Source organism: Eumetopias jubatus, unplaced genomic scaffold, assembly GCF_037043125.1.
Source record: "Eumetopias jubatus isolate StellerSeaLion01/CBP00866 unplaced genomic scaffold, mEumJub1_p1.0 scaffold_3, whole genome shotgun sequence".
Classification (NCBI taxonomy): Eukaryota; Metazoa; Chordata; class Mammalia; order Carnivora; family Otariidae; genus Eumetopias; species Eumetopias jubatus.
In genome coordinates this window covers 102003994-102017644 of record NW_028274809.1, presented here as the reverse complement: position 1 = coordinate 102017644, position 13651 = coordinate 102003994, and the positions used below count along the sequence as shown (strand labels likewise).

Below are 13651 nucleotides of genomic sequence, written 5' to 3'. Positions count from 1 at the left end.
AATGCAAAATAACAAAATTACAATAAATCATTAACAAATGCAAAAAGACAACAATATTTTCCACACTCAAATTGGTTTTTGAAACCAAATTCAATTTTGATTAAATTTTGGAATTGGGATAGTCAAGAACAACTTTTTGAAGTATTTTCTCCGAACATAATAGCTATAGCAGCTGTTCGGGATTTAGGATATGAAATGACCAAATGTGTTCATCAATCCTGCCATGTTGCCTCTCAGACATTTGGTCTACAATCTGTTTTGATGACCTGAAAGTCTGCTCTGAAAAAAGTGCTGGAAGGTGTAAGGATGAGGAGATACCTTTATTTATTCAGAGGACTCAACACAGCTTCTGAATAAATCACTTTAATAACAGAAGTGGCTAGGATAAGGAGAAGATAATTCATTTTCCTAATCTGGGTCTATGGCAGTGAAGGCTGGAGTCACTGTATTTGGCCCTTCAGAAGGCAGAACGGGGCCTGAGTATGAAAGGAAGAAAAGGGTAGCCTACCGCTGTTCACCTGGAGCTCTTGGGAGTAGCATATCCTTTGATGGTATTGGGTAGGGCAACTCTGAGAGAGGGGAGAGTACTTAACAAATGTCCTGGGAGGGGCCACAGGGCGGGAAGGAGTACGCTGCTGGGAGGAGGAAATCTAAACCCTTAGGCTGCGACTGAATGCTTAGTATACTGGATTTCATCAAATCTGAGATACCATCCATTGTAAGACACCCAATGTCTGAGATGTTAAACTATGAAAAAGACAAGCTTCTAAGAATCAATCAAGTATTATTTTTACTTCTTATGATAAAGATTCTGACAATCATATGTTGGAACATACCCTTTGCCTTCCAGCTTCAGATCATAGCTCTGGGTTCAGTCTAATTACCACAGTGACGATAACAATTTAAGGACAAAATAAAATACACATTCCCTTTTAAAAGTGACTTATCAGGTCAACTATTCAATCATAAAAAACAGAAAATACCTGCAATGAACAACAATAGGTTCTTCCTTGCCAGCCCTCTTATTTCGTACATGACAAACAAAATCCAGAAAGTCACTTGAATCATCAGGAACTCCATGGTCAGGCCAGGCTATGTACTGGATCTGAGTGAGTTGACGACTCTCATTTTTCTAAGTGTAAATGAAAAATTATGCACCTTAACTTAGGAATTACCTTTAAAATAGAAATATTTGTGTCATTTTAATTTTAATTTTAGAAGAAAAGCAAAAGAAACTATTCTCACTACCCCCCAAAAAGTAATGTAAATTCAATAAAACCCAAAATTTCAATGAAAAAGAAAGAAACCATTTTACAGAAACAGTTGTATCCATTAAGTATCAGCTACTTGGATCACTATTCTTATAATTCAATTTCTGCGTTTGTATTTTTCAGATGACAAATAAATAGGCAAAAACAAATTAAGATACAGAGAAATGTTTAAAGAAAACTAAAGAAGTGTTAGGTGAGCAAAAATGGTAGGGGAAAATTTTTTTAATAAGCAAAGTTGGGCTAATTCTGAAAAACACAAGTGAAATAATGGAAATTAGGAAAATAAAATCTCAAAAATAAATGTAGATTAAAAACCGGAGATCACAAAAACACAAAGTCCAATCAGGGTTTAATTCTTTTTTGGGAGCCAAGAATCAGTAAAATGGAGAAAGGTATTATTATTGGATTTATACATCTTGGTTTAAATATTGACTCTGCTGGTTAAGGCACTTAACATTTCAGAGCCTTACTTTCTTCAACTGAAAAATAAAATAACATCTATACCTCACAGGGATAGTCTTATGTTGAAAGGATTCTATGAAAGGACCTTTAAATCACCCAATCAGCTGTTTGCAATCATACTCTCAAAAACTGGTAGCTATGGTCATTCAACACTATGAAATCTGGTTATTGTCATTTACATTAAAGGGGGCTTCTAGAAAAGACCATTAAAGTACAAGGTAATTTAAGAAAAGGACTAATGAACGAAATCCCAAAGAGACTTCAGTATAACTTGATAACTAATTTTTCAGAATCTTGTGAAATGGATTGAAGGTATTTAATACAGACTACCTTTGATTATTATTAACAAAATTTAATGGTACCAAAAATTATAAGAATGGGTAATGTAAAATGGGTATTATGTTCTGGGGTATGTGTGTCAGTCCATCCATCCATGTATGTATGCATTTGGTATATAAATGTAATTTATATACCAAATGTGTTTTCCCAATTATAATTCCCAAATATAATTTCCCAATTATATTTGTCTCAAACTTTAAAAACTAATTTGTGTCTTGTCATAGTTCTGAGGTGCTCAAGGTTTGCAAAGAAAAGCCACTGTAAGTTTATAATCTGCCATGGGTAACTTATAGGTGGAGCATAAAGAGATTATGCTGAAGATATAAATATTATTTTATATGGCCAATATACAGCCTTTCATACTCATTTGGGAAAATGAAGAAATATCTTATTGACTTACCTTGTTACATTGGACCAGGAGCTACACAAGCCCTAAATCGATTCTAATGGAATCTCTAGTTCATAAGATTTTGAAAATTTAATTTTTTATTTCTTGTAACTTAGCTTTATTCAATATCAGATTCCTTTATTATAAATCCCCACAAATTCTGGCTCCTTCCCTTTGAGTCAGTAAAGCTCTGTCTTGCTGGGCTCCTTTATTCATATTCAGGGAGGTGGAGTGGGATGGGGTGGGGGATATGAAGCTTTCATTTTCAAAAGGCTTAACCACTGATGGGATAGGCATGGGTATTCAAAACCTGTGCTATTTGTTCTTCTTTAGCAATTGCTTTTTTCTTCTTCTAGCCCCCTTCAAAACCAAAGATGGCTATAGGGGAATATCTAGCTGCAGGCAGTGAAAGTGGGGTGTACTATCTTTAACAGCCTGACAAGACTGGCAACATGCCACGCTCTACACTCATCTTCCAATTGAGTTACTGAGCCATCATTTACTAATCAGTTTCCATTTCTGGCTCTGGATTTGGAAGCCAAAGAGGAATGACCCAGGTGGCAGTAGGAACTAGCAATTACACAAAGCTATAATCTGTCTGCTGTCAGAGGATCCTGCCTACAATCTTTTCCTTCCTTAATACTGGGGAGACTGAAATTGCGCTCCTTCACTCTTTTACAAAAAGGATAATAATTTGATAGCTCTCAATTATTCTTTGTATTTCCACAGATGTACTCAAATACTTTATTGATATTACTGGCAGGAAGAAATCAAAAACAACCATGGCATAATTTTTATGAAGAGGCAGAATATTAAGAATAATAACTATTATTTACTATAATAGCTTTTTACTGACCATATTTACCCAGAGAAATTGAAAATACATTTAATATAGTAGGAGAATATACTTCATAAGATTTCAAAGTGTTCCAATGAAGCAAATTCAGGAATTTTTAAATATTATTTCCTAGTAACCAGGACTGAACACATTTTCAGCTTTCAAAGTTTTTACCTTGAACATAACCGTTCTACCGAATGGATATCCTGCCTTCCTACCTCTTGGTTAAATAGTGTCATCTTCCTGAAGATATATGCTGTGTTTCCTTCTTCTGAGTGGCAGGTGACTTGATAGCATCCATAGGATGAACTTCCTGTGGGTTCTGGCCAATACTGGTGACACTTAACCTGACATCAATAGATTTAAGAAAAATATATAATTTAGGTTCTCCAATTTTAACATGTTTTAATTTTTAAAAACTTTCAAGCCTACAGAAAAGTTACAAGAGTAATCTGATGAGCCCTCATATATCCTTCACCTAGATCTGCCAACTATTAAAATTTCTTCATCATTTTTTTCTTTGTAATAATAATCTGTTTGGATATATTTTGAGACTGCAAATATCCTGTCTATTACAAGTTTTCGCCCAATGTTTTACCATTCTTGATTAATTCTTGCCTGAATCATTTAGTACTATGAGAGTGGCAAAATGGTGCACTAAACTCGGTATTTTTAGATTTAAGTTAACAATGAGAAAGAATCGCTAACTAAAATGCCAATCTATTTATTTTCATAATTAGGGTATTAAAAAAACAGCTTTACTCTCATATAATTCACATACAATTTACCCATTCATTTAAAGCACATAATTCAATTGTTTTTAGAACTGTGCAAGCATCAGCACAATCACTTTTAGAACATTTTTTCACTCCCCAAAGAAGTCCCATACCCATTAATAATCACACTGTGTGTTCCTCTATCCCACCTCCTTCTCTCACTCTGGACCTAGGCAACCATTAATCCATTTCCTGTCCTCTATGAACTTGCCTACTCTGGACATTTCAGGTAATGGAATCACATAGTGTGTGGTCTTTGGTGACTGCCTTTGTTCACTTAGCATAATGTGTTCTAAGGTTCACCCATGTTGTAGCATGGACCGTTTCTTCACTTCTTTTTACTGCCAAATGATATAAAACTGAATGATAACACCACATTTTATTTGTTATATTTGGATTGTTTCCACCTTTTGGTGATTATGAATAATGCTGCTATGAACATCTATGCACAAGTTCTTATGTAGACATATGTTTTCATTTCTCCTGGGTATACCAAGGAGTGAAACTACTGATTATTAACTCTATGTTTAGCCTTTTGAGAAAATGACACTGTTTTCCAACATTTTACAAATCTAGCAGCAGTATAACAGGGTTCCATTTTCTCCACATCATTGTCAACAGTTAGTATTATCTGTCATTTTTATTTTAGCCATCCTACTGGATATGAAGTGCTACTTCTTTGTGTATGTGTGCGTGTGTGTTTAAGATTTTATTTATTTGTCAGAGAGAGAGAGAGAGAGAGAGAGCGCGCACAAGCTGGGGGAGCAGCAGGCAGAAGGAGAGGGAGAAGCAGGCTTCGGGCTGAGCAAGGAGCCCAACGCAGGACTCAATCCCAGGACCCCAGGATCATATCTTGAGCTGAAGGCAGATGCTTAACCAACTGAGCCACCCAGGCATTCCTCTCTTTGTGGTTTTGATTTTGCATTTCCGTGGTGACTAATAATGCTAAGCATCTTTTTATGACATTATTGGCCATTTAAATACCTTCTTTTGAGAAACATCTACTCAGAATATTCAGCCATTTTTAAATTGGGTATTTACCATTTCATTGTTGAGCTATAGGAGTTCTTCATATATTCTACATCAAATCCCTTATCAAATACATGCTAATTCATTTAGATAATAACTGATAATAACAGTGGCTAACACTTATATAGCACATTTATTATGTGTTAGTCACTATGATTTTAATAACACAAGAAACAAAGTTTAAAGGTTACAAAAAAGACTAAATCAATGTGAATATTTTGACCATATATGCAATGTAAGCTGAAAAAAGCCCAAGCAAAAGAAAAAAAAGAAAGAAAGAAAGAAAAAGAAAAAAGCCCAAGCAATTTGTAAGATTCAAGTACGACTTACTCTGCCACGTTCAACTTGTGTAGTCAACATTACAACCATAGAGGAGCCTTGTTCCCAAGTCATCTGCCAAAAATCTGTACAAGTGTGTGGTAATGGCCCTTGACAAGCAATATACTGATTTATAATGCTAGAAGAAGGGATTTCCATCTAAAAAAGCAAAGGACACAAAACTCAAGTGGTTTTACATTATTACTTTTTGCTATGATCAAGTATATGAAAATCATCCATGAAATAACTGAATACAACTAATCTCAATAAATAGCAAAGTCAGTAAAATAAGCCTTTACCAATAATATCTTTAAAAAGAGAAGAGAGGGAAACAAACCGTAAGAGACTTTTTTTTTTTTAATTTTATTTATTTGACGGAGAGAGAGACAGCCAGAGAAGGGACACAAGCAGGGGGTAGTGGGAGAGGGAGAAGCAGCCTTCCCATAGAGCAGGGAGCCCGACGCGGGGCTCGATCCCAGGACCCTGGGATCATGACCTGAGCCGAAGTCAGAGGCTTAATGACTGAGCCACCCAGGTGCCCCAATAAGAGACTCTTTTTGTTTTCCCCAATAAGAGACTCTTAATGGTAGAGAACTGAGGGTCAATGGAGGGAGGTGAGTGTGGGAGGGGCTAAATGAGTGATGGGTATTAAGGAGGGCACTTATTATAATGAGCACTGGGTGTTGTAGGTAAGTGATGAATCACTAAATTCTACTCCTGAAACCAGTATTATACTATATGTTAACTAACTAGAATTTAAATAAAAATTTGAAAAAGAAGAAAAATCCCACAATCTTTATTAGTAATTTCTTTATCTGCAGAAGAAATTTCTTAATAGTTACACATATTTATCTTTTAATTATTGGAAACAGAAATTTAAATATTTTCCAAAGCACTCTTACAGGTTTAAGAGAAGCTTTACAGAAAACCCTGTTTTAGAGACTCTGGTACAGAAATAAAAATACTTGTCTCTAAACAACTTATTGGTAAAATTTGCAAGGAGCAAAAATTCTGCCATTTGTTTTAGTTCAGACTTAACAAATTATGTATAATATATAATACATACATACATATGAAAAGATAGTAGAAAATATTTTAAGTTCATTCTTTTCAGGAAGAGTAAGATCATGAGTATTTGGGGAAGATGAGTCATCATCCTACTACATTTTGAGACTTAATGAAAAAAGAAGAAAGGTGACACATGCACCATGGCACTGGAAGAATACCAAAGGGTGAATAGAGAAAAAGGTCTCTCTTCCTATCCCAGCTTCCAGTTCACACCCAGGAAAGAATCCTTTTTTCTAATTTTGAATATATTCTTTCAGAGATACTCTGTACACAACACACAAATGTAGATGCAAAATTCTGTTTTCTGTAAAACATAGAAGGTAGCTTATAATGTTGTTCTGCACCTTGTTTCTCTTTTTCCAGTTTATCTTTGAGATGTCAGATTTTATTTTTTTAATGGCTCTGCATATACCGTAATTTATTTAATGAACACTTAAGTTGCTGGTAATCTATTTGCTACCATGAAGAAAGCTGCACTGAATACTTTTGTAAACTCAACATTTTTGTTAGTTACCTCTCTGAAGAGGTTGTACCTATTTATACTTCCATCAACAATGTATGAAGAATGCTTGTTCCGCGATAGTCTCCTTAATATACTGATAATCCCTCATCCACAATTCTGAAACTCCCAGTGCTGTGAAGTGTAAGTCTGTCCTTTTTTGGGTACACCTGACCTCACCTGGACTCATCTGACAGCAATATCTGGCTAATCTAAGACTACTTATAGTCTTTACAAGTCCCACTCAATGGAAGTATCAATAGTTTGCTACTAAGTATCAATACACTGATTACAGGGTAATGTCTCATAGTCTGCTAGGGATGTTACTTATTACAGTCTATGGTGCAGGCACTGAATGATTGTTGAAAAAAAAATCCAAAAAATTCTGAATCCTAAAGTATATTTGGCTACAAGATTTCAGATAAAGGATATACACTTATAAATGATATTATCACACTCTTTGATATTTCAAGTCTAATAGGTGAAAAATAGTAATTCCTTCCAGTTTTGATTTGTACTTTTCTTTTTGTGAATTTAGACAAGGGTCTAAACTTTAGAAAAGTCTTTCCCTTTCTGAGATTTTAAGCCATTCTCATAGATTTCCTCCAACTACTCTCACGATTCCATTTTTTAACATTTATATTTTGATATATCTAAAATATGTTACATCAAGAGTGAGTAGGTGAAGTCTTTATAGATAAATGATATGAAACATGGATCTGTTTCAAAACAATCTGGACAACTGTTGAGCTGAGTGATGTATATATGAAGGTTCATTTTACTTTTCTTCTACTTTTGTATGTTTGAAACTTTCTACATTACAGAATTAAGAAAAGAAGTTAGTAATTCTTTTATCCCACTAGAAGGGAAGGAAAACATCTTTACAATGATATATTCTAGATTATATCTAGATATATTACTCAACTCATTCACTAGATAATCTATTTTTATCTTCAATGATTTAAAAGGCCATCTCTACCATAAACAAAAGTCTAGGCATTATTTCAGCTTATTCTATTCCACTGCTCTATGAATATGCTAATATGCCAGTACCAAACTATTTTTTTAACATTAGCTTTATACTAATTTTCAGTATCTGAAAGTGTTAATATTTTCTCAAGGTTAAAAGGAACCTCAAAGTTTATGGTGGTCCCTCTTATTCCCAATGACAAAGGCATAATAAAAATAAACTTACATTTATATAATTTGCATTGATATAGTCTTCATTACCCTTTAAAATGACCCGTGTAGCATCATCTGAAAAAAATTTAAAAGAAAGAATGTTTTGATAAAGTTAGGCTAAAAAGATTAAACTTAACAAACAGAGATGGTAGATACTTACAAGGCGAAATATCTCTGTATCTATTTTTGGAAATATTTTGAGGTAATTTGGCACAAGACATTGTCATTCCAGGTTTTTTCCGATATAGTTGCTAAAAGAAAAAAAAAAAAAAAAAGGAGGGGGTATAAGAAGAGTCCAGCAAGCCATTAAGAGATTCTGTTTTGTTTTTCAGGATTATTTTTTTTTTAATTTTTTTAAAGATTTTATTTATTTGACAGAGACAGACTCAGCAAGACAGGGAACACAAGGAAGGGGAGTGGGGGAGGGAGAAGCAGGCTTCCCGTGGAGCAGGGAGCCCGATGCAGGGCTTCATGCCAGGACCCTGGGATCAGGACCTGAGCCTGCGAAGGCAGACGCTTAATACTTAACGACTGAGCCACCCAGGCGCCCCTTCAAGATTATTTCTATGCTAACAACAAACAGGTTTTTTCCTTAGGGTACCTCATTCATACAATGATGTACCTTAAGCTAGTAGGATATTGAAACAAATTTGCGAAGGTGAATTCTGCACAATTTCTGACATAAATTATATATTGTATTTTTTTAAATGATAAAACAATTGAAAATAATTTTGCTTACAGAAAAGTAACTGAAGTTATGAACAGCAAATCTGCAGAGAACATTTAGCTCTCATTTAATTTGAGAGGTTTAAACAGTATATGAACCAAGAACAACTTTTTTTTTCTTTTTAAAGATTTTATTTATTAGACAGAGAGAGAGCACAAGCAGGGGGAGCGGCAGGCAGAGGGAGAGGGAGAAGCAGGCTCCCCGCTGAGCAGAGCCGGACCTGGGGCTCAATCTCAGACCCTGGGTTCATGACCTAAGCTGAAGGTGGATGCTTAACCAACTGAGCCACCCAGGCGCGCCTGAAACGGAAACACTGACACGCCCTAAATGATTTACAGTCACAAATGTTTTATAGTCACTTATCAATAGCACATACTTTAGAGCAACAAATATTAATGATGACCAACTAGACAGACAAAAATTAGAGAAGTATAAAATATGACAAAGAACAAAAGTTATTTTCCTTTAACTCAGGATTTTTAGCTCTACCATAGCCTATCTTCATCTGCCACCTTTCATAAAAATAGCTATTGAATTACAGAAAAGAATTTAGTTTGATGACATGCATAAAATCTCCTTATTCCTCTCTTTTAAATAGGTATCTATTTATGTAACTACAGCTAGTATTTTGGGAGCAATGTTTAAAACTATGTATTTTAGAATATTTTTTTATGTCAAATATTTCACAGAATACCATTTCAGTTTATAAATTATAAACGATAGATTAGGCAGTTAAGAGACCATGAAATTAATTAGAAAATATGGCCCAACATCCTTTCCATGCAGTATTACTTACATCAAATTGGGTCAGGACTGTTCCAGTGATAAGCCCCTCAGCTAGCTGGATCATTGACTCCCGCAGGGAATGGTCATCCTGATGGACACTATCTAGTGGGGCTTTCTCTGGAATGTACTGGAAGTCTGGCTCATTTTCTAGCTTTTCTTCCACTACATCATATACAGCTAAAAAAACAAAAACAAAAAAGCCACACGGAAATCTTAATCAACCGGCAAAAAGAATTTACCAGATGTGTTCTTTAATTCTGTGTCAGGAAAAAGAATTCATCAAATCTGAGTCGGGTGTCACTGCACAAGAGACAAAGTGGCTGTGAAGTTGAACTCTGGCTGTACCTTTAGGAAAGAGAAGCGTTCTTGGCCATACTGCTGAAAATGTCTGTAACTTGAAGAGACAATTAGAAAAAGAGGAGCGGTCAAGCAGCAGCTCAGACCTGCCCTTAAACTGTTGGACCTAGAACAAAAGTAGAAACAGGGACCTATATACCATACATCCAGATACGAAAAAACACAACTTCAGTAGAGTGCTAAACAAAACCTGTTCTATCCTCTTTCCGACACATCTACAAAACCTGGGAGGCCAGAACCCATGGTCACAGTAGTATGAAGAGACCCAGACCCCAGACTCTGGCCCGTAGCCCGCCTTCCTTTTTGTTCCCCCCTAAACTCCATTCTTTAACATGGGAGCCTATGAACATATGCGCGAACATACCAGCCCATATGTAAGTCTGTTCTCTGCTCCTCTGCAAACTGCTGCCTCTTAGCTACCCTGTTGGCCTAGGGGTACGTACACCGCGTGATCCACCCACGGGAGACTGGATCTAGGGAAAACAGCCACACAGGCCCAGGAAGTGGGATCAGAGCTACTTGGACAGAGAACTGAGGGCTGAAATGAGGTGGTCTAGACAAGAAGGAGTGGTCACAGGTGATAGCGTGGCATGTCCTCTTGGTCCCACAAAATCCTGATCCCCACAGATAAGGGAAAAAGCTGAGAGAGAGCCAGAGTAGAGCCAAGCTAGGGGCTTTTGCCCATGCTTAAGAGGTCTGGTTCCTGTTCAGATGTGTGCACTTCTGAGAAGAATAAACTTCTGAAAAGAAGAATGAAAAGAAAAAGAAATGTGTGAATGCATTTTGTCTACGAAGGAGATTTAAAGGAAAAAACCCAGAAAAACAAGCTGTTTGTTTTTTTGATACTTTTTGTAAATACAGTTTTAAAGTTTGATTAAGTGTTGTTTTAAATAAGAAGGGACACAACAGACTCATACTGAAAGTAAATACAGGTCCCAGTCCAGATATTTTCTTTTTTAGAGAAAGCACGCAACATGCAAGTGGGGGAGGGACAGAGAGAGCACGTGTGAAGAATCTTAAGAAGGTTCTACCCCCAGCACGGAACCCCACACGGGGCTTGCTCTCACAGCCCTGAGATCATGACCTGAGCTGAAATCAAGAGTTAGACGCTTAACCGACTGAGCCGCCCAGGCACACCCCCCAGTCCCGATTTTGACAACAAAACAACAGAAAGATCTTTTGCAAAGAAATAAGCCCTAGGTGGTTTCCTCTCCTAATTTAAAGTATAAATAAAGTGATTTGAAATTGCAAAAAGACATGCCTTTTCCATTATATGGAGTTTTGTTCATATTCTGGCTCTGTACAAGTCATGAATTTATGAGCAGATAACTGAATGTCTTGGTGCTAAAGTGCCTTCAACTATAAAAGGGGGATAATTCATCTATCTCACTGGATGCCTGTAAAGATTAAACAAGAATATACAAAATAGCCCAGGTGCAGAACTTACTATTAAGTTCCTTAGGATCCGTTATCAAGAGAAAACAGAACAAGCAAAATTGAGAGAATATTATTCTTAGTATAAAATTTAAGTTGCATTATGTGACAGAAAATACCTAATAATGAATCACCTAAATATCAGGTCCAAATGAATGAGTTCCTTGAAAAGTCAAAATAGAACATTCTGTTGAAGTCCCTTGAATTTTCTCAGAAAGCCAATTCTAGAGCACAAATGCAGAAAAACACAAAGTAGAGAAGATAAAATGAAAATGCCTGTTTGTACCTAAGAGACAAAATGAGAGTTCTGTATTTTTCTTTTTTAAAGGAACTCTCTTGGAAAACTTTGCAGGGTTGGGTGTGCGGGGTGGGAAATGGGCCGATTCTAATTACATTTTACTTCCTTATGGTATATAGTCAACAACTGGTAGCGAGGCATTAACCATTAATTAATCTTGTGGCTAAAACTATAATTAATGGCAAACTGTTCAGAACAAAACTAGAAGATGTGTCTAATGCTGGGATATAGCCATGTAAGAACTTTTCTCAGAGGAGATTGATAAAGTGTTACGGAAACTTGAAGCAATACCATATGAACACTGAAGGATCTGGTATTGTTAAACTGGAGAAAGGGGGAAGGTTTCTGGTAAAATCAGCTATTGTCAAAAAACTGAAGGAAGGGGATTTAACTTATTCTGCATAACACAAAGGGACAGAATTAGGAAAAAAGAGATTGAAAGAAGATGAATTTTTAGTTCAATTAAATGTTCAAGCTACCCAAAGGGAAAATGAGCTGCTTCAGGAGCCACTGAGTGCTGCACATTGCCAAGATGATCTTGAGGCTGTTGTAGAGGAAACTCAAGCAATCAGCAAAGAAGCTGGAGTGTATGGTATTAAGGCTTCTCCAAACCTGGAACTCTGGCCCTGAATTAACAAGTCAGCTGTCCAGATAAGGAGATGACATGATTAGGCTACTGGCATTGTCTACTGCCAACAAAGACAGGATTTTTAAAAATACTTTAACTATAGCTTGTTACAGAGTTTTCTAAAAATGGTTCAAAATGTACTCATCTATTTAAAAAGTATTTACTGCATACCTACCACTCCCAGAGCAATGAGGGAAGTGGGAGGCCATTTTAGCTATGGTAGTCAGAAGAGAAGGACTTTCTGGGGATGACATTTGAGCAGAGACCTGAATGAAGTGAGGGTATAAGTCATATCAAAATCAAAGAGATTTAGGGGGAAGGAACAAAAACAAAAAAAGCCAGCACAGAATAGAGTGAGCAAGGCTGTGTGGTAGGCAAGGGGCCAAGAACTGAATTTTAATCCAAGTGTGAATGGAAGCCACTGTGCTTTGAGCAGGAAACTGCATGACATGATTTATGTTTTAAAAAGCCTACTCTGGTTGCTGTGTCTAGTAACAAATACTAACGGATTATAAAAATATCCAGTGCTGCATAGACTACTTACCATTAGGTCGAACCAGGAGTACGAGTTCCCCAGAATGTCTCTCACAGCTAGCTTTAATAAACAGGACAACTTGATCATGGGTATGTTCTGCAATGTCCCGACCATTGATCAATACAACTTGGTCCCCTTCATTCAATCGAGGGACACAGAGGTCAGCCTGTAATGTAACAAATAAGGTTTCAGATGTGCACATGGCTTTCTGAAAGTAAAGCACAGGAATTTATTTTTATAGATTCTACAGCAAGAGAATGAAAAGTACATAAAGAAAAGCATCCATCCATTTATTCATCTGTTTGTAAAAAGCAGAAATCTAGCTTTCCCATGAAGCTACTTTTTTCCTTTTTCTTTCAACAACTTTTCCCCTGATGCCCTATTATATGCCTAGATACAGAGAAAAGTCTAATGACCTCAAGGTGCGTAGATAGTGGCAGCCCTTACTCTGCACTGTCCAGATATATACAAACTTCAGTTACCACAGTTCAGTTAAATAACACCAGTCTCCCAACAAGGTTCAAATCACAGTCACAATACATTAATTGTGAATAACTGCATGAAGTACGAGTTTGCTACTAACTCATGAGTCCACAAATCACTACATAAATAATAGACACACATCATGATCAGTGACCAATCACATCACTTCTCTCAAAGTCTGCGGGTGATCTGTTGTGCATCTGTTACTCAGTTCACGCAGAGACAGCAAAGCA

General features: G+C 36.3%; 1 protein-coding gene across 1 annotated transcript in view; it reads right to left on the bottom strand.

Annotated features, from left to right (window-relative positions):
* PTPN4 (protein tyrosine phosphatase non-receptor type 4) overlaps positions 1 to 13651 on the bottom strand; it is a 221620-nt gene that overhangs the window by 14299 nt on the left and 193670 nt on the right. The window contains exons 19-25 of the mRNA XM_028101288.2: positions 12945 to 13101; positions 9694 to 9860; positions 8331 to 8421; positions 8184 to 8245; positions 5434 to 5580; positions 3517 to 3645; positions 984 to 1132 (exon numbers count right to left, since the gene is read on the bottom strand). Of these exons, the coding sequence (XP_027957089.1) occupies positions 984 to 1132; positions 3517 to 3645; positions 5434 to 5580; positions 8184 to 8245; positions 8331 to 8421; positions 9694 to 9860; positions 12945 to 13101 (902 nt within the window). The remainder of the gene's footprint in view (positions 1 to 983; positions 1133 to 3516; positions 3646 to 5433; positions 5581 to 8183; positions 8246 to 8330; positions 8422 to 9693; positions 9861 to 12944; positions 13102 to 13651) is intronic.